We start from the raw sequence: 21,878 nt of genomic DNA, 5'->3' as shown, positions 1-21,878 counted from the left end.
AACTCTCAGCCGCTCCTTAGTTTACTTTTAACTTGGGCCGGCTGGCTCTGCTGGTGATATCAAGATGTTTGATGTTAAAACCATAACCAAAGTAGACATGGTGCGTTGAAATCCAGCATGCAGAGGGTAATATTTAACTGAATTTTGTCATTGCTATCCTTGTTTAATCTCTTTGACAAACCAGACTGTTTTATATAACAGGTTGTAAATTCTAAAATCAAATCAATCACAGTTTTCATTGAGTTTATTTCCTAATATCCTGAGCTTCAGCCTTCATACGTCAGAACGTCAGACATGGGAACAAGTTTCTTGTATGTGCATACAGTAAAGTTTGGATGACGCACAAAGCCTGCAGACTTTGACCATGTATGTCATCTCTTCAGAGGAAGTTAAAGGTGCCTGCAAACGTTCTTTAGCCTAAACAAAGAAAATATAATTCACAGTTGGTTTAAAGTTTGCCTATAGAGAAATTCTTCAATTTATGCCTTTTTTATGTCCTTAATCATTTTTGGTTGTTATTTAAGAAAGAACACCCCACATCACTAGATCCATGCAGCTTTTTAATAATTGAAGACCAGGGTTAAAAAAATTATCCTCCTAAATGCACACTTTTGTCTCATTCCTCTTGGTTTACATATCAGTGTTGTTGCTTGAATAAGTATTAATAAGGAGCTTTGGAGATCTGATGGCTCTCTGCAGGTGATGAGTGTTGACATAGTGAAATGAAACTTCTACGGGTATCTCATATGACGTCTGTTTAGTATTCCCATGACACTTCATCCCTCCAGGGGAGAACAGTGAAGCTTTTCACCACAATAGGTCATGAGATCCTCTGATTGGCAACAGAGCCGTTAACTTTTTAATCAAAAGTTAAATATGTGTCAAACTTCTGCTTATAAAAAGAGAAGAAATTAACAGTATTTATTTCATACAGCTTATGTTTTCTATGTGCTCAGCTAATTTTATTTTATTATTTCTTTTAGCTTCTTATGCTAGACGATGAAGTCCTTTACTTCCTAGCTGCATGCAAAACTTTCCAAAAACTTACAATACATGCTTCTTTCCACATACCGTACATTTAATTTGTACCCAAGCAGGTGGTAGGAGAGGGAGTTGACTTAAGGTAGAAGTTATTTCAACCATCCAAATGTAAGCTACTATTGCCATCGTGTGGGGAAAAAGTATTACTACACCCTTGCAACCATTGCCACTTCAGGTTTCTGTCAGAAAATCTAACCTGACAGGTAGAAAGTATTTGGGCCGCAGCAACAACAGGTTTTCCCTGGAGTATGAAAACATTTCATCCAGTCGATGAATAGAGTCCTTCAGGTGTTTACTGAATTTTATTCCCAATTTCTTAAGGGGTGGATGTGAAAAAATAACTGTTCAAGATATATCTTCTATGAATGAAAGATCATTTACTTTCTATGTGTTTTCTTTCTTAATGTTTCAAGGATAGATTTTATTATTTTTTTTAAGTATCTTTGTCAGGAAGCAGTAGCGATTGGTGTCCTACTGTAACACTTAGATTACTTCTAACCTGGACTAATTTATGCACTAATCAGGAATGAGCTACAGAGAGCATTTTTCAAAATTGTGCCAATTTATTGGGCTTTGCCTACTTCCCTGTGTTACACCCAGAGGTGCAGTCTAGCCCCTTATTATTCCTTCATGTTTAAAGAAAAGATATATTCTGCAACCTCCTTATATGACATTGCAGACCACAGAATGTCTTCTGTCTCTTAAAGTCCCTTCACATCTTCAACAATGCCACAATCTGCTGAAAGAATGGTTTGAGTTAAAACAAAAGTCTGTGCTGCTTCAGCTGCTTTGGTCTGTCTAACTTTACATAAACGGCATACTTAATGACTCATGAGTAATGGAGAAGTTCGGTCAAATTCAGAATTCAAACTTCTGAAAAGTACTTTAAATTTGAAATTATTACATACTGTTCAACAAATACGTGTTTCTAATTAAAAGTAATTTTCATTTGAACACGCTTTACTGGAGGCATCCATGTTTGTCAAAGAGCACTACTACCAACTACAGGTTTGTGACGTCACGGTGTGGTATTGGCTGTTGATCAGGTCCCAGTGCTGTAACTGGCGTTTGCACGAACTCGCTATATTCCAAGTCATCTTGAAAACATTCTTCTTTGAAATGTTGGCTACATATGATGTGTTTTTTCTCTGGTCAGAAATTCAGTGGCAAATCCTCCCTCTTCAAGTTGGCAATCCAACAACGAACCCGTGGTGGATCATTAAACGGAAAGGTGAAATAACTAATTATTTTTCACTTTTACCCAATGTATTACAACATCCAACTGCCATGCACGTAGACATTGTCAGTTGAATTATAGCTCTAGTGAATTTCAATGATAAAGTTGTCTCGATATCTTAAATAATTGTTGCTGATTGCAGATGTGTCTAGTAGTTCCCATTGATTTTGCTTGTAAAGCGGGGAGAATGGCGCTAGGCTTACAGTCACTGTCGGGAGTGAGGTGTTACTTTATATTGGGGCAAAAATGGCCAGTCCCAGACTCAGTGATCGCAACAAAAAATTATTGCTTTTATCTTTTTACTGATTAACTTTAAATTCATTAGATCACTGCAAATGTATTAGTTTTAGTATAGATAATGATCTATTGATTATTCCATGCTGGCGGGATTTCATCTTTAAAATATTTTATCATTAGCATTCAGAGGTTGGCATGGACATGTGAAAAAAAATCTCATAACACTGAAAAAAACATTCTTGTAATTGCTGAGCAAGGTGGTGCATTCCATTACATTTAGGGTTCTGTACTGTGGCTCCCTCTAAACCAAAAACATGGCTGCTAGAGACCTGTCAAGTGTGCTATCATCAGGGCTTCTCTTGCTTTAGAAAGAAAGAAAAAATTTTAGAGGGAAAACCATTCTGTATCAACCCTTCTTTTCCAACTTTAGCATTAGACCTTGGAGCATCCACAATGTGCTACAGCGGTAAAAGAAAAGTAATATTCACAAAAATTTACAAAAGTAAATTTTTAGCACAAAAATGTAATCAATAAATGCAGAGTATGTTTGGTTCTGATATATTAACTGAAACGATTTTAGCGACCTCACTAAAAGGTAACTGACAAAGGTTTTCAGTGATATCATAACTCATTGTGAAATGTATATCTGTGTGCAAGCGTGTGGAAAGAAGCGGCTTGACAAGGAACAATATGTGTTGTGCAGTCAACACAACTAGTCGGACACCCACAAACCTTAATGGTCAATCCTTCCAAAAAAATGTTAAAAAACAATCCACCGGACTTTATTTACAAGTTGGAAGATGTTTTGCTTCCCATCCAGGAAACTTTCTCAAAAATGTCAGATATGGTGTTTGAACAGAATTTGTGGCAAATATATTCCATGTGTGTGCAGAATTAACTGTTTGACCATGATTAGAGCTCGAATCACTCTTTCCTAGTAGGGCGTGTGTTCATAAACAGTATATAGCAGCCGAAATAATATCTGATCAAATAAGATAGTTTACCACCCCTACCTGGGAGGGCAATAAACATCTTAAAGTATCAGAAATATAAAATCCCAACATTAATATGACATCCTAACTGGATGGACATTGAACTTAAAATCACAACATTAATTGGCAACCCAGGTTGGTGACCCATTGAATATTACTTTTCCAGTGACTTGTTGACATGAACAGCTTCCTGTTTTCAAAGGTATTTATATTAACGGAGTATCTTCTTTTTTTTTTTTTTTCTAAGAAATTCTGAGTTGTTCCTAAATGTAGCAGCTGGAAATATATAGTCGACCCCCCCTGCTGACCTGTCAGTCATTGTTCCACACCCATGTGACCCTCTTTGAAAATTCAGAGAACCTGCTATGGCCAACATTAATTAATTCTGTGATTTTCTTGTTGCAGAAGCATTTAATTTCATTTACAGCACCATCATCTACTATTAATGTTCTTGGCTGTTCTCTTCAAGGTCATCCTACAGGGCAGGGAACCTGTTTTTAGAGGAATCTCAATATCCTTATCTCAGTGGGTCCTTCTGTATCCTTTGTTTTGGAAAAAACAGCTTTTTGCACCGGTTGATACTTGGAACAGAAGATGTTTCTCTGAAGTCTTAGCCAGGTTTTGTCATCTAAATGTGGCTTCTACCACTTTTCAGATCTGGGTTGCTTTGGCTATGAATTAAGAAGCTAAAAAGTGCTAAAAATAGATGGAGGCGGGGAGCAAGAAAGAGATGTGTCTGAGCAGGCAGAGGGGCGGAAGAGGTGGAAGGTTAAATCTTGAGGTCCAATTTGCTCTGCAGGATCTACAAGATCCTAATCTCTCTTACTGCTTAGTGTAAAATTCATAGAATGCCACCAGTTGTATAATGTTGCTTACTGTGTGGGATATGCTACCTACTTTAAATTAAGCATAACAAAAGTTAATAAATTAAGTTAAAAACTTATTAAGCTAAGTAAAAAAGTTCTAAAAAAATAATTAATCCCAAAAAATTTTCAGATAAGTTAAAGAAAACAAATGAAGTACCTGTATAGGCACTGATTTTCTGTTTTGAGTCCAGGACTTGCTGCAAGGCGACAGTGCTACCAACTGCACCACAGAAAAAAAAAAAAAAAAAAACATGCACAGCAGCACTCAAAGAGTGGTAGCACAAAAGCCTTTTGACTGATATTGCATGTTGTAAATTGACATAAGACCTAAGACATGTTTTACCTATGTTGTGCCATAAGCCATGATCATACTTTTTGGACATTGGGAACCAGTGTCCATATTTCATCTTGACATGTTGATGTGGAATCAGCTGTGGAATATTTGCAACAACCCCCGTTTCAGGCCCCGTCCACACGAAGACGAACCCTGGCCTTAACGCACAAATTTTTCACCAAACCAGCCTCTCATCCACACGAAGCCGGCGTTTCGGGGGTCTGTAAACGATCATTTTTTTATTCAGCCTTCAGAGTGGGAAGATTCTGAAACGCCGTTTTCGCGTTTCCATCTTTACGCACTAACCGCATATTTTTTTTACACGCATGCGTCATAGCGTCGCCTCTACACACGCATGCGCGACCAGTATCACAACAACAATGGCGCCGTTGCTAATGCTACTCACCCTGCTGTCGGGCTTACAACAGAATCTTCTTCTTCTGGAATATCTCCAGGAAGAACAGAGCAATATCGACGACATAGTTCAGCACCTGAATTTCACTTAACCACGAAAATGGACCCGCAGGGCAACCATGTATAAATATTAGTGCACATGCCCAACATTTCGTCGCTTATTTTTGCTTTGGCACCACAGCGCCACTTACAGGCCTGGCATACATTTTGCAGCGTTTTCATGCATTCGTGTGGACGCTCACATTTATTTTACGTCTCCGTCTTTACGGCAAACGTTTTGGAAAATATCAGCGTTTCGTGTTCGTTTTGACTTCGTGTGGACGGGGCCTCAGGCAAGGCCTCCACAGGCAAGTCACATGGAAACCACCAGAGGTGTGAAAACCTACCCCCCTCTATGTGAGGACAGAGAAAACCAGAGAGCACACAGAATTCTTCTCTTCTGTTCCAGCCGTTGTTTTCCTCCTGCTCCCTTTGGCTCCTGCTCTCCTTGTCTTGTCTCCCTTGCCCAGGGAGCTGGGGTCCGCTGTGGTGGAGATGCGGGCCCCAGGGGAACAAGATCCCCAGAACCATCAAGGATAACCGAACTGCTGCAAACAGACCTTTTGCAACACATTTCTCTTGAGTTTCAGAACTTTTAGAGCCAAACTGGATGAGGACCATGCCCGGGGTGTGAGACTGAGAGGACCCCTGCTGTGAGACTCGGATAAAGACCCCCTGACTGCAGAGCTGCAAAACTGGATGAAACTCGGGCCCCGTCCACACGAAGTCAAAACGAACACGAAACGCTGATATTTTCCAAAACGTTTGTCGTAAAGACGGAGACGTAAAATAAATGTGATCATCCACACGAATGCATGAAAACGGTGCAAAATGTATGCCAGGCCTGTAAGTGGCGCTGTGGTGCCAAAGCAAAAATAAGCGATGAAATGTTGGGCATGCGCACTAATATTTATACATGGTTGCCCTGCGGGTCCATTTTCGTGGTTAAGTCAAATTCAGGTGCTGAACTATGTCGTCGATATTGCTCTGTTCTTCCTGGAGATATTCCAGAAGAAGAAGATTCTGTTGTAAGCCCGACAGCAGGGTGAGTAGCATTAGCAGCAACCATTCAACACAGTACGGCGCCAATGTTGTTGTGATACTGTGTCGCGCATGCGTGTTTAGAGGCGACGCTATGACGCATGCGTGTAAAAAAAAAATGCGGTTAGAGCTTAAAGATGGAAACGCGAAAACGGCGTTTCAGAATCTTCCCACTCTGAAGGCTGAATAAAAAAAAGATTGTTTACAGACCCCCAAAACGCCAGCTTCGTGTGGATGAGAGGCTGGTTTGGTGAAAAATTTGTGCGTTTAGGCCAGGGTTCGGCTTCGTGTGGACAGGGCCTCAAGCTTTCCAAATGAACATGGAAAAAGGTTTGCAGGATAAGGGACAGAACAAACAATGTGTCTTTTGATGATGCTAATCATATCGTGTGTTGACTGCTGAGTAAAGACGACAGTAACTGATGCTAAAGAATGGACTGCATGCTACGTTATGCTACAGGAATATGTGTTGGGCTGTTGCTGAAGCTTGGACAAGCTTTATTAACTAAGGGTTTAAACACTGATATAACATTAGTGTTCATGTGTTCCTCAAATGCTCATTACATTTCCATTACCAAGTATGACCAAGAGTCATTTAGTGGAATCCTGATGTCTACTCGCTGCTAGCTATTTCAAGGAAGGTAAAGAATCATTTAGCTAAAGGTTATTGGTTCTTGATTAAGCAAATCATTTAATAAAACATTATTTGGCCAAATAATGTTTTATTCACCTCATGGATTTGCATTGTGAATTGGTCTGAAAACATTCCAATTTCTTTAAAATTAGTGAAAAGCTAATTTGATCATATCCCAAATTCTTCCAGATAAACTGTGGTTTTAAACACAAGATCCATCTTAAACTGTAATATTTTTTTCAACCGGTTTAGTTGAGTTTTACTAGTCTTAGTTGAGAGTGTTAAACTGAAATATGTTTGACTTGAAGCTGAATGAATTTTGTTAATAAACTCTTATATTTTGAACAGAAGTTGTGGTAAATTTATTCCATGTATGTGCAGAATTAAATGTTTGACCATGATTAGTGCTCGAATCACTCTTTCATTCATTGTTCTAACACACAGTTAGTAGGACTGTGTGTCATAAACACTATATAACAGCTGAAATAATATCTGATTAAATAAGATATTTTACCACCCCTACAGGGAAGGGCAATAAACATCTTAAAGTATCAGAAACATAAATTCCCAGCTGGCTGGGAACAGAATTTAACATAAAATCACAACACCTACATGCTATGATGTGTATAATTGGCATTTATAAATGAATAAAGCGAGCTTAGACTTTCATAACAGAGTTAATGTTTATTTGCATTTAGTTGTACGTTAACATATTACTGTATACATTTTGGTAATTTTAAATACATATTTTGAATAACTGTAATCTTCAATTAAATATTTTTCATGCTTTCATAAATCAGATCTTACCAGTATTACCAGCATTTTTATCTCATCAGTGTTTGATAGTGATGCTTTTCACCTCTGTGAAGAAATGATAAGAATCCTTCCCCCCCTCCCTGCCCACACCAGAGTGTTTCATCCCTCCAAATGGCAGATTCAGATCTCTCACTAACCAGCAGTTGGTCCAAACCAGTCCAGCTTGTAGACGCTGGGCCATACGGTGAACCCTTCCCACATCCTTGGACCACACAGTTGCTGACAGGCCGTAGCGGACCCCGTTTCCCCTGGCAACAGCCTCCTCCTCTGTGTCAAAGGGACAGACGCAGGTGACTGGGCCAAAAATCTCCTCCTGCATGACGCGGGAGCTGTCAGGGAGGCCTGAGATAACTGTAGGACGCATGAAGTAGCCAGACTTGTTCGGCTCAGGAAGGTCGAGGTGGTCAACTCCTTCACCGCAGTGGATTACAGCTCCTTCCGATTTGGCAAGTGCTACAAAGCTGCGAACCTTGTGATTAAGGGAGAAAAAAAAATTAGTTTTAATAAAGCATGCCCCCCCCCCCCCCCCCCCCCCCCCCCCAAAAAAAAAAAAAAGGAAAACAAATCAACAGCTCACCTTCTCTAGATGCTCTTTGCTGATGAGAGCTCCATTGTTGTTGCTTGGGTCAGATGGGACCCCAGTCTTCCACTTCCTTGCCGCAGCTACAAATTTTTCAAGAAACTCAGAGTAAATGCTCCTCTCCACATAAATTCTACTGGTGCACAGGCAGATTTCTCCCTGTAAGGAGAAAATGAGAGAAAGTAGGAGTTTACTTATGAAAGGTAAACCTTGCAATCAACAAGTGGTATGTAGAGCATCACCATATTGTCAGTGTGTTTTTCTCCTCATCACCCACACTGAAAACTACTCTCTATCTCTCTACACACACTCCTAATGAGAAAGGTTCAAAAGATGGATGATCTTTTTCTGAAGTCAGAGGAGACGAGGAGCTCTCATTAGCCTGGTGATCAATGGAAGTGAGCGGACCTCATTAACTTATCCGAGCGGTGAGTATATGAGGCAGATTTATCTAACATTGCTGCTAACACTGCCTCAGAGATGAATATCTCTAAACTTCGAACCACTGAATTTAACTCAAAATGGTTTTATGAACCAATTTGGCTCTATAATAGGGTTGTCAAAAGTATCGATACTCAAAAAAGTATCGATACTGAAACGTTGTATCCGGATACAATACTCATTTTCAAAAGTATCGATACAGTGCCACCACCAGCGGCACCTAAAGTGCATCTAAAGTGCAGAATAGAGGACAATGCACTTTCAGAACACTATGTGATAGCATACAACCTCAAAATATTGTTCTTATTGTTTATTGTATTTATTTATTGTATTTTATTAATGAAAATATTTCTGTTGAATTTTGGAGTCTTTGTTTTTATCCTTGTGGTATCGAAAATGGTATTGAGTATTGAATATTTTCCTTTGTATCGGCATCGAGTTGAAAAGTTTAGTATCGTGACAACCCTACTCTATAAGACCAAGTACGGTAACAGTGAGCATTTTTTCCATTACATGAAAATATTATAAAATATATTGAACAGCAAAACCTTACTATTAAATTTAACATTAGATGCACTTTTATATAGTGTTTTGATATACAAAATGCACATATTGGCTCTCCTCTATATAAAACTGGCATTGAGATGCCAGCATGCATATGCAAAAAGGCACAGCAAATAATGTAAATTGTTAATACCGAGGAAAATAAGATATATTCATGCAGTTTTTTATGTGCTAGGTTTCTCAATTGCTGAAAACTTTAAGCCAGTGATTAACATGGAGCCCATGGAGCATGAGGCAATATTTGGTTGGTTATAAATGCCTTGGACTTTAAGTGATAACATTTTTGGTTCCCTGTTTGCACTTTATGTACCGGTATGTTAACTTATTTCAATTTTAATTATGACCAGCATTACATTGATAACTTTCAGATTTGATGACACATTTAATTTAGTTTCAACTTAAATGCAAACAATCCTTTTTTGTAATTTTTTTATTTTTATTATTTTTACAATAATGTGCCTTTACTAAAACAGGTAGTCAGGGTTCAAGCACTGTCAGTTATATATTACAATAACACGTAATTGAAATCTCATAATTCTAAAGTTTCTGCCAATAAAGAAAAAAAAACAAAAAAAAAAAAAACAATGGGCTGCCGATAAGGGACCTATTTTTGGGTTTGGTCAATTTTTCAGGGGAATGCTGCAGAGCAGTTTTCTGTTTTAGGAGGAGGTTGTATTTGGTATGATTGACTGACTTGTCCCAGTAATAAGGCAAAGCAACATTTCTATGATTTTTTTTCTTAATCTATCTTTAAGGTCTGTTTAAATAATGTTTACATATTGAAAGCATATGTAGAAAATTTTATAAACAAAAGTATCATCACTGATACTTTTGATACAGCTTACCTGATTTAAAAAGCTTGAGCGTACAGTTGTCTCAATGCACCGCTCCAGGTCTGCATCAGCAAAGATAATAGCTGGGTTTTTACCCCCTAACTCCAAGGAGAGCTTCTTACAGTAAGGGGCGCTCCGCTCTGTGATGCGTTGGGCAGTTCCAGTAGAGCCAGTGAAGGAGATCAGCGGCACATCTGGGTGTGCAACAAGAGCGTCTCCTGCTTTTGGACCAGTGCCAAACACGATGTTGACCACACCTGGAGGGACACCTGTCAGATAGAAGGTAGATATTAAAAAGTAGGCAGTAGGATATGATTCTGAATAAGAATCTCTTCTGTTCATATCATGCAACAGCAAAATGTAGTCATACCAGCTTCCTCGAAGAGTTTGCACATCATCCATGCAGTCACAGAGGTCATCTCACTTGGTTTGGCCACCACAGTGTTACCCATGGCAATCGCTGGGGCAATTTTCCAAGTAAGCAGGTACAGAGGAAGGTTCCAGGGACTAATCAAGCCAGCTAACCACACAACAAAAAACATGTCACACTCATGACTCAAGCAAAATCTCTCCAGTCATTAAAGCAACCAGCTGAACACTCACCAACTCCGACTGGACAGCGTACAGTGTAGTTCAAGCAGCCCATGTGGTCCATCTGGCTGCAGTCGGTGGTGTGGTGGAGCACAGATGATGCAAAGAAGCGGAAGTTGTACACAGACCTGGGTATGTCCACAGTCCGAGCCAACATCACAGTTTTCCCTGCAGAGTTAGAATAAAACTTGTTGTTAGAAGACATAACTTACATGTGCAATGCATAGAATACTGATGTATCAAATTATATTAAAATATATAAATAATTTAGAACACTGGTTTTATATAATTAGTGTGATATAACTTTTGCATCTACGACAATGACCACAGGACATTATTTTGTCTCTTTTTTTTTGTTGTTTTAAATTGATTAGCTCATTGATTTTCAATATGTAATCATGTGGTAGGGATATGAAATAATATATTTCAAAACAGGGAAATATTATATAGTCTATTGCATATATCTGCTCCATTGTTGCACAAAAAAATACCCCAGATTTCTTGGATCAAGCTTGCTGCTGCCATTAACTAATTTCTGTGGCATAATGATAATCTTAATATGTGATTCTTATACAAGAGGCTTTAACATGCTGTTGGCTCACCCAGTTACAGATACAACAGCTGATTGGAAAAGTATGTAAAATGTTTAGAATGTTATTTATAAAAATAATTAATCACTTTTCCAAGAAAGAGTTTTTGATGTCTGACAGCAATATGTAATGAAAAGGCTAGGCATGCTCTCTCACACTGTTCTGGCCATTGTTCAAACAGGTTGGTGCCACTGCAGCTAAAAGTGTGAGCTTTTAGCTGCAGAAAGTTGTTAACTTGGTCACTATACACCTCCACATCCACTAAGTACAGTAATATCATCCTAACAGAGTGTCTATAAATGGATGGTTAATAAAAATAAAAATAAAAAAAATATATATATATATATATATATATATATATTTTTTTTTTTTTTTTTTTTTTTTAAACAGAAAAATCTAATGTGTTTTACGTGCTTAGCTTCAAACAACAATGCATAGAATTACATTGATAAGACAACACAATATAAGTAACCTTGATCCTTTGACTCGGCCTGAACAAACTCCTCCATGTTGGCTTCAATCAGATCGGCTAGCTTGTTGAGGACCTCTGCTCGCTGCTGTGGACTGCGAGCCGACCAATCAGGGAAGGCTTCTTTAGCCGCTGCCACAGCCTCTTCCACCTGCATCCATCAAAGGTAGAGAAAGGGTTCAAGGATCACGGCTCTACTTAAATGAAAAGACATGAAAAAGCTGAATGATATTCAAACCCTTTAGTTTCAATATCGACACACCTTGTCTCAAATGTTCAATCAACTTAGACACAACTGAGCTGTACAGTAGGTGATGACAGACAGTTGAGAAAAAAAATCGTGTACCTTGGTAAAGCAATCTTTTTCTGTGGAAAGAAGATTAAAGTTCCTCTGAAATCAGATGAAGCCTTCATTCGCCATATAAAGAGTATTTTATAAAAGAAAAATAAGATATATTCTTTAAGCTATTAATCGATAGAGAAGCACTTGCATGAAAGAAAAAGATGCACAAAAATAAAACAATTCAACCAGTTTATTCACACCTATTTTTTATAATGTCCTTTAGAGATGATATTGTACATATTTTTTGAGGTATTATGTGTAGTTGTTTTCTTTAGAGTTTGCTTAAGCTGATCATTTTCTCATCTTAGCATTTTTCGGTGTCACATCAAACTATCTGCATTCTAGTTTGGGCACATGGTGTGTACCACACTCAACATGGACCAGAAGAAGCAAAGGAAAGAGTTGTCACAGAACAATATAAAGAAAATCATTTTTATTGTCATCACACTGTCATAAGTACAGAGCAAGGAAATAAACTCTCTGCATGTAACCCATTCCCTTATGAAGCAATGGGCTGCCATTGTGCGGCACACAGGGAGCAGTGTGGGATTAAGGGTCTCTGCTCAGGGACCCAGAATGTCAGTCCTAGCGAGTGGGGCTCAAACTCAGATCCTCAGGATTCCAAGCTCTATGCCCTAACCACTAGTTCGCCACTCCCTAAAATTATAGACAAGCATGTTAAAAATAAAGCATTTAAGACCATGTCCAAGTAGTTTCATGTTCCTGTGACTTAAGTTGCACATACACTATATTGCCAAAAGTATTTGCTCACCTGCCTTGACTCACATATGAGCTTAAGTGACATCCCGTTCCTAATCCATAGGGTTCAATATGACGTCGGTCCACCCTTTGCAGCTAGAACAGCTTCAACTCTTCTGGGAAGGCTGTCCACAAGGTTTAGGAGTGTGTTTATGGGAATTTTTGACCATTCTTCCAGAAGCGCATTTGTGAGGTCGCACACTGATGTTGGACGAGAAGGCCTGGCTCTCAGTCTCCGCTCTAATTCATCCCAAAGGTGTTCTATCGGGTTGAGGTCAGGACTCTGTGCAGGCCAGTCAAGTTCATCCACACCAGACTCTGTCATCCATGTCTTTATGGACCTTGCTTTGTGCACTGGTGCACAGTCATGTTGGAAGAGGAAGGGGCCAGCTCCAAACTGTTCCCACAAAGTTGGGAGCATGGAATTGTCCAAAATGTCTTGGTATGCTGAAGCATTCAGAGTTCCTTTCACTGGAACTAAGGGGCCAAGCCCAGCTCCTGAAAAACAACCCCACACCATAATCCCCCCTCCACCAAACTTTACACTTGGCACAATGCAGTCAGACAAGTACCGTTCTCCTGGCAACCGCCAAACCCAGACCCGTCCATCAGATTGCCAGATGGAGAAGCGCGATTCGTCACTCCAGAGAACGCGTCTCCACTGCTCTAGAGTCCAGTGGCGGCGTGCTTTACACCACCGCATCCGACGCTTTGCATTGCACTTGGTGATGTATGGCTTGGATGCAGCTGCTCGACCATGGAAACCCATTCCATGAAGCTCTCTGCGCACTGTTCTTGAGCTAATCTGAAGGCCACATGAAGTTTGGAGGTCTGTAGTGATTGACTCTGCAGAAAGTTGGCGACCTCTTCGCACTATGCGCGTCAGCATCCGCTGACCCCGCTCCGTCAGTTTACGTGGCCTACCACTTCGTGGCTGAGTTGCTGTCGTTCCCAAACACTTCCATTTTCTTATAATACAGCTGACAGTTGACTGTGGAATATTTAGGAGCGAGGAAATTTCACGACTGGATTTGTTGCACAGGTGGCATCCTATCACAGTTCCACGCTGGAATTCACTGAGCTCCTGAGAGCGACCCATTCTTTCACAAATGTTTGTAAAAACAGTCTGCATGCCTAGGTGCTTGAATTTATACACCTGTGGCCATGGAAGTGATTGGAACACCTGATTCCAATAATTTGGATGGGTGAGCAAATACTTTTGGCAATATAGTGTATTATTCAGATATTCAAGATCCATGTTTCTGTAGGCGACCTTTCTGAACTTGGCTGCAGGAGGACAATTGATGACAATAAAAGAGAGGGCTAATACAAATGGTAACAATAGAGCCAAGGAAAACTTCTAATGAGCTTAAAGGTGAACTTTAAGAACATTGTAAGATTGCACCACCCACCACTGTTTGAACCAAAGTGGACTCAATGGGAGACGACAGAGGAAGACACTATTGTTGAAAACAAAACATGACAAAACAGAAAGAAAACTGCTAAACAACATGTTGACAAGCCACAAAGCTTCTGGGACAAGGTCCTATGGACAAATAAGATAGAAATGTTTCTTGCCAAAGCACATCAGCCATATGTCCACAGACAGAAAGACATATCAGGAAAAGAACACTGTCCCTACCACAAAATATGGAGGAGACTGTTATGAAATCTCCAGACTATCAAGGGATTCTAGAGAGGAATGTACTGCCCCGTGACCCTTATGTGAAATAGTTTTAGACAACATACTCTAAAGTCTAGGTCTTCAACAGGGGGTCTGCGACCCCTAGGGGGTCCAGGGAGGGACTGCATAGGTGTCGCAAAAGTTTTGGTTGATTAGACTTTTTTTTCCTACCAATTGAAATGTCTTTAAATACACATTAACATTATTCAACACACTGTAGTAAACAGATAAATGGAGGCAGAAGATGCCTCTCAGTCATCAATGCTCACATTCAGCGACACACAGGAGCTCTTTCAAGCTGGGCACCATTTCATTCACAACACCTGTCCCATCAACCAGGAATCAGAAATACTTTAATAATCCCAGGGAGAAATTACTTTAATTACATTACTTCATCTGTAATAGAGTGACTATAGGACCAGTTTGATATAATTGCATACAATATATATAATTAGGGGGTCCCCGCTCTATCTCGCCATCAGTCTGGGGGTCTTTGGCCTGGAAAACGTTGAAGACCCCTGTTATAAAGTAAAAGTGTTACCCACTGCTTTCTGTTCCAACCAATATGAATTATAATCGCATGCAGGAGTTTAGCCTCTCAAAACCCACCGGGGCACAGGCGAACCATTTCAAAGTGTTTACAACTAACATCTCAGAACGCATGAAAATTACACCAGTAAAATGTTTACCACTATAGACCTGTTAGACTTCGTTGGAAAGCTTAGATTCTCCACAATTGAACCACCAAGTTTATTTTATGGACCCAGCGAGCACCACAACACAATTAACACAAATATGGCAGCATGTCAAAATGTAAACATGACAAAGCAGCCACAACATACCTTTGAATGCATCCAGAACCCGTTTTATAAATCCAATCCTGAATTGTTTATACTCTATTCGTCCGTAAGGGCCCACAGATTAAAAGTAATCCAGCATATTCGTAATAAAAAGATTCCATGATGAGAAAATCGTCACATAACGTCCAGTTTTTGACATCAGAAAAGTTAGCTTTTAGAAGGTTGGACGTTGATTTTGTTTTATTAAAATGCAATTCAATTTTTAGGCTTATAAATGTTACATTTTATTACATACACTAATTCTGAATAAAAGTGGAAATACTTGCTCCATAAATGTTTTGTGGCCATCAAAATGCTTCAGTGTTATTCTGTGGGTCAAATAGTTGAGAAGTAAAAGCATTTGGAACAATTTGGCACATTTGGGAGATTTGGAGATGCTGGTGACACCAAATGTTCAAAGCCCCACAGCTCTGGAACTGTGGTAGCTAGAGGTCTGAAGTTTTCTGCATTTGTAGTTGGCATGATGAAGAACAAATATAATCCAATAGGACATGTCTTTACTACTGCTGTTCAAAAAAGACCTATTATTTTTGAGAAAAAAACTAACTTTGAGTCATGTTTGAATTGATGCGGCTTGAGCTGTGTTTTACTCACACAATTTTCATTTATATTCAGAAACTAGAAGGTGTTAGCTTTCAAATAGTGTATCACAAATGTAATTTTGACTTACAGTTTCTAAGTTATATGCTTTTCCATTTGGGTATGCAAAATAAGCAAGGATTACTTCAAAATGAGGGGAAGGTTAGATTACTATTATTCCCATTTTTGTCAAAGGATTTAGCATCTTTACATGGTCATAGTTGTAAATAAAACTGGCTACTATCCAAACCTGATGATATGTAATCAGAATATTTGCGTCAATCGACCAACATGAGGAAGAACTTTCTAGCAAAAAACAGACAAGGAGACTCATCAATTAAAAACTGAAGACGAAAAGGTAAGATGAGGGAAGAAAAGGAGATGGTTGTATAGGATCAATAAGGAAACAGAAGAGATCGTAACTGAAAGAGGGAACAGAGAGGAGACAGGATTAACAGCAAGACTTGGATTTAGACATGAATATTTACGTCTATACTTCTTTGAAATACAAAAGCATAATTACAAGCAATTGTGAGCACTATGGCTCACTTTGTTTTTACTTGTACAGCATTTAATTTTGCTTCTTTTTTCCAGATTATTCAATCACAAATTCATAATTATATTGACACACAAACATATGTTAAGTCTCGTTTGAAATTTTTATGGATTTTTATCAAATGTTTTTTTAGTTTAAAAAAAATTTCTCCTAGTTAAATTCACTCGACGGAATAAATATCAAGATGAGGACTGAACCATCATTTGACTTTGATCATGGTTACGTTTTGGGGTTTTTTTGCACATTTTTGTTCTTCAATAACTGATTTTGATAAAGGATATGAACATTTTTTATGTTAAATCTTTATTTTACCGTACTGTAAAATTTTTCATTTGCAGACATAAAGTGATTTTCATTACACAAATTGTGGAAATTATGGGGTTTGTAGGACAGTGGCAGTTTGGAGTTTTACTACCTAAAGTAAACATTTCTGGTCCTTGTAGAGCTTCTACAAAAATTAAAAAGAAAAGTTTTTTGGACAATTTTGCAGTTAAAAAGTTACTTAAATATTTAGATTTTGTACTTTTTGGTGTAAAGTTACTAGTGGACAAAGTAGAAAACCTTTTCAACAGCTCCCAGGTATCGAAACAGCTGGATTTTTACTGACACTCCATAAACAAATAAATCTGTTTTGTATTTTTCTTTCTATATAAACTAAAAAAAAAAAAAAAAAAAAACTTTGTACTTTTTATTTCAAGACACAACTAAGGATCTCATATTTCCACCTTCCAAAAGTCAGTTTATTGACATGCTTGTTTAATGATTACCTGTGTGTTGACTCTGCAAAGAGCAAAGGTGCTTCTTGCTGAAATGTTTTACAGGAGATGCCTAACTTAATATGCATTAACAGATATTCTGCTAAAAATCAGTACACATATTTAAAAACAATTTAGTCAGTAGAATTGAAAAAAATAAAAAGGTAAATATGTTAAGTCATTCAAAGGCTTATATGAGGAAAAAAAGGACATTGCAGCCGAGGAACAACATGCATGTCAGAACCATTAAGAAATCAAACTTTGTGACACCTTACCTCCTCCTTACCACTGTCTGGTACCTTACAGTAGACCTCACCGGTGGAAGGGTTGTAGGAGTCGATGTGACTTTTACCGGAGATGAACTTTCCTCCAATATAGTTCTCCAGAACCAGATAGGAATGCTTTTCTGAGCTTTTTGGCATGGTTGTAGTTAAGGAAAACCTCAAAACTAATAAGAGAAACTGTAAAAATGACAGCCGCTGCTACCGACCAGAGCCCAGAAGCAAGCTTAAGTAAAGCAGGTGTTGAACTGACCGTCCCACAAAGCAGCCTCCTCTCTCATAACCAGATAGTGTTGTGTTCAGCTGCAGGGGTGACTTATGATTTTTCCAAGTCACCATTATAGTGAGAGATTAACGACAAAGCTGATAGCGGAATACACTCAAATATTAAAGGTGTAGTATACCAAGAGTTGAATCATTACAAAAATAGTTTATCAACGACGATCAGAATTAGCTATAAATACAAAGGTGTGATGACTTAGTCTGGTAAATTTATGTGAAATAATCTGCATATATATTTAATTTAACATAGAAAAGCAGTGCTCTGTCTACTTCAATTCCATTAGGTCTTTTAAAGTGGAATAAGTAGTGTTGAGTGTGCAAGATTAGAAGTCATAAATCAGCATTTCTTGCAAAGAAAAAAAAAAACAATTTCAGCAAAAATTAAATATGTAGGATACTAAAAAATCTGAGCTGTATTTTACTAAGATTCGAACCACTGGATTAAAAGAACAAAGGCTTTGACCTTTTATATAATATTTGGTTTCTAATTAACAAAGCATGTAACACAAACTGACTGCCTTGGATGCTGCTGGAAGATTTGTTTTCTCCTTCTGTTTGCAGACGAACATGGGTACTTAAATAAAAAATAAAAAAAATTATTACAATAGTATGGTAGAAGACAGATGATGTATATTAATGTGTCAGACTTCCAGGGAGTATTGCATCAGTTTCCTGTAAATGTTGTTAGTAATATCAGTAAAGCAACTTTCTTGCAGATTTTGATGATAAAGATATGGAATTATTTGTGTATGCATACCAGGCTTCATGTTTGGATACCAGGCTTCATCTTTGGAGGTCCATCCAAACAGTGGTGCATGGTGGTGGCCGCATCATGTTGTAAGGGCATTCACAGGGCAAAATTACAACAGACAGTACAGAGACATCCTGCGTTAAAACCAACTCCAGTGAATGTTGGGGTTTCAGACTGGAGTGACTCATGTTTTAGCAGAATAACGTTATCACATACAAAGGAGTGTCTGAAGGAAAACTCACGCAAAGAGCTCACAGAAATCTGAATAAACAACTCTACAAAGAGAGGAAATGGATTTGCACCAACTTTTCCCATTTGATGCAGCTGAAAAGGTTCAATGAAGAGCAACTGAACATGTATATATGGAATGTATATCATTCAGTTATAGAATAACAGTGGGACAAACAAATCGACAGGAAACAGAATATTAGTCATAATGTAATTTTATTGAACTGGAAACATTTAGGCTGCTGAATAACACCTTGTAGGTGCCGTTAGTAACTGGTCTATAAGGTTGGTTTCTAGTTCTTACTTTGAAGTCATTTTTGTAAGTATTGATCAGATGCAATGAAATGAGAGCCTGAAACTGACTTTTACACTTTTCGTTTGCGACAATAAAGAACTTTGGTGCCTTTGCTCTTTTATTGTTTTGTCGTAGACTCAGTTTGCAAATCAAAACACAGACCAGCACCTGATGAAGAGTTCATTTTTCAATTTTATTTTTTTTTAAAAAAGGGAAAGCCCTTTTTTATTTGCAACTTCACTTGAATTTCCATTTGGATTATCTTATACCATCATCTTTAAAGTAGATAACCTGTTTTGTTTAACTAAAAAGCATTCAAATGTTGTTCACCTTTACCCCTGAGCTACCGGTAACTTAGGAAGCAAAATATCTTTTAGCAAAAAAAACATTTTATATATATATATATATATATATATATATATATATATATATATATATATATATATATATATATATTGTTCACAGATTCCAAACTGATGTTTTTGAAGCTTTAGATTAATTTCTGAAAATCCTAGTTAAAACAATTATTTACTACATTTAACTTGTTCATGATCCTTACAAGCTCCTTCAATGGAAATCCTTTGAGTAGGACGTTTATTTAGTCTGATTACTGCATTAACTTTATTGAAAATGAGTTTTTGGGGTGAAGTTAGTGTTGATTGTGATGGTCAGGTCAAGCAGCCACTGCAGTAATGGGAGAGCTGGGGGGATGAAAAAGGTGCCCGGACCCCATGAGTGGCATATATTGGAAGAACTGCTCAGTGTCTCTGGCTACAAAAGTGCTGCAGAGCACGATCTGAATTGCTCTTTGTTCGTGGGAATGACCTTCACTCTTTGATCTGCAATGAAGAGAGTTGAAATGGACAAAAATCATATTTAGTCAGAAAAAGGAAAATATCTAAGATATAAGAGAAACATAGTGAGTTAGGACAAAGAGTAAAAGCAATATGCAAGAGCTAAAAATACAAAAGATCAACCTTACCTCTGTGACAACACCTGCAGCAATGGTGGAACCAACATATCTCAGCATGAAGCGGCCCAGTTCTTTGTAGTCCTTATAGAGCTCTAATGACACCGGCCTCTGGGTCTGAATCTCCACAATCGCATTCATACCTTTACTCAAACACCTGAGCATCAAACAAACAGGAGGTAAACACTGTAAGTTTTCCAGTTATGTATAAATATGGACACAATCTGACCTCAGACAGTCATACTCCCACTCAGAGCCTGTGGGAATGTCAAAGTTTTCCTGAGGAAAAAAAAAATCTTTGGGCATTCAGCCTTCTCTGAACAGGAAGCCAAACTATGCAACTCTTTATTTATATTTTTTTTATTCCAAAAAACAAAAACAAATTAAAGAATCCTTTGAAAATTGCAGCCGCATTTGATCACTGAGAATCATTTTATGTTTTAATTTTTTTCAGGTCACTTAGGACATTAAAACAATCTGTTTCAGCACTACTGAAAAATTAAAATAATAACCAGATGACTTAAGAAATAACCCTGTCAAAAAACACAGTCCTATCCTAGCATATGCACATGAGAGTTTAATAATAAACACTTTGTAAGGAAGTTTACCTCAGTTCAATATCAGAAATCAGTTTTGATATGCTTCTATCTGGAGAACTAATCATCATGATCAAAAGAGCTGGTTAAAGGTATGAAAGAGAATTTGATTCAGAAATTAGGTGTCCAGATTAATCTAAAATGACTTAATTGATGGATGGCATTCTTGCACTTAGGATTCCCCCCTTCAAAAAATGTAAATCCATGAACCCTGGGCTGGTGGTTCCTACAAAGCTTTAGCCAATCCACTTAGCCTAATGTTGAAAGTGGATTGGCTACTTGTTTGTCAATCAAACACTTTGCATACGTGCCACGATGATGATATTTAAGTAGGCTCCAAGCCTAACTCATATGCTTTTTGGCTAGCGGTCCGCCTTTACACCAAAGCATGAAGAAGTACTCCTACACTTGTTTGCTGCTGCGGCTTTTTTTTATTTATTTGTTAACTCTTTTGTATAAAATGGAGCATCAATGGCTGAAAAGAATTCTGACAAACCTAACCGGAAAAGAAATTATTTACTTATTACTTTTTTAGACGTAGTTGAAAAGAGGAGATAAAGTGTTAAGAGAACGGAGCCGGCTAAGTGTGTTTAGGATATTCTTTTCGGAGATGGCGATCCCTGAAGGAGCAAAAGGGTCTGAAAAAAGATGCTTTGGTCACAAAACTTTAGCTGGACAAGTAAATTACCTTTAATTCTGTAGTAACTACTGTATTTCTTTAAATTATGAAACACATACAGTCAAAAATATGTAAAATGATACGTTGACAACAAAGGATGTGTTGTTTGAATTCCCTGTTGTTAGCCTAGCTGTATCTATTAGCTACATGCAGCTTGTTTGAGAAGAGGCGATTTTAATCTGTAGCAGCAGCGAGAACAAAAATGTATAGTTTGTTGTACAAATTTACAATTTACAACTTATAAATATAACTTGCAGTGATAATGCCGGCAGAGACCTCTTCATCTAATGGATATTTCCTGCTGAGTAGGCTGATCCTGGCACTTTGCTGCCTCTCAAGCTTAAATACAAAATACCCGGCAGAGGAGTTTCTAGCATAGAGAACTTTTCCGAAAGAGGGGCACTGACACATGCGCTCAATTCAATAATACACAAACAGCCGTTGGACATTTCTTCCACCACAAAATCCTGTTTCCTGCTTTTAAGGCCTTTAAAAGGATAAACGCAGCAGTTAATAGGTCTTCTAAGAAAGTTTAGAAGAT

General features: G+C 38.1%; 2 protein-coding genes across 2 annotated transcripts in view; both read right to left on the bottom strand.

Annotated features, from left to right (window-relative positions):
* Nucleotides 1-7,499: 7,499 nt before the first annotated feature.
* aldh8a1 (aldehyde dehydrogenase 8 family, member A1) lies at nt 7,500-17,862 on the bottom strand. Its single transcript, XM_038292644.1, has 7 exons — nt 17,531-17,862; nt 11,723-11,870; nt 10,673-10,828; nt 10,440-10,589; nt 10,082-10,338; nt 8,229-8,390; nt 7,500-8,120 (listed from the first exon to the last, which is right to left on the bottom strand). Exons 1-7 carry the CDS (start codon nt 17,675-17,677, stop codon nt 7,668-7,670), a joined length of 1,473 nt encoding a protein of 490 aa, XP_038148572.1. The 5' UTR covers nt 17,678-17,862; the 3' UTR covers nt 7,500-7,667.
* Nucleotides 17,863-19,503: 1,641 nt separating this feature from the next.
* Nucleotides 19,504-21,878, bottom strand: part of hbs1l (HBS1-like translational GTPase) — a 37,037-nt gene continuing 34,662 nt past the window's right edge. Inside the window, exons 17-18 of the mRNA XM_038292641.1 lie at nt 20,075-20,219; nt 19,504-19,931 (exon numbers count right to left, since the gene is read on the bottom strand). Coding sequence (XP_038148569.1) covers nt 19,920-19,931; nt 20,075-20,219 — 157 coding nt within the window. The 3' untranslated portion in view covers nt 19,504-19,919. The remainder of the gene's footprint in view (nt 19,932-20,074; nt 20,220-21,878) is intronic.

The sequence above is a fragment of the Cyprinodon tularosa genome, unplaced genomic scaffold, assembly GCF_016077235.1.
Source record: "Cyprinodon tularosa strain WSP-4 unplaced genomic scaffold, ASM1607723v1 ctg315, whole genome shotgun sequence".
NCBI lineage: Eukaryota > Metazoa > Chordata > Actinopteri > Cyprinodontiformes > Cyprinodontidae > Cyprinodon > Cyprinodon tularosa.
This window is presented reverse-complemented; position numbering and strand designations above follow the sequence as displayed.

What these genes read in the sequence shown, in the direction of transcription:
- aldh8a1 (XM_038292644.1), bottom strand. Translation starts at nt 17,677, where the DNA reads ATGCCAAAAAGCTCAGAAAAGCATTCCTATCTGGTTCTGGAGAACTAT. An exon ending in ACGCTGTCCAGTCGGAGTTG is followed by an intron (nt 10,590 to 10,672) that starts GTGAGTGTTCAG and finishes TTGTGTGGTTAG; the next exon opens with CTGGCTTGATTAGTCCCTGG. An exon ending in GCAAAGAGCATCTAGAGAAG is followed by an intron (nt 8,121 to 8,228) that starts GTGAGCTGTTGA and finishes CTTAATCACAAG; the next exon opens with GTTCGCAGCTTTGTAGCACT.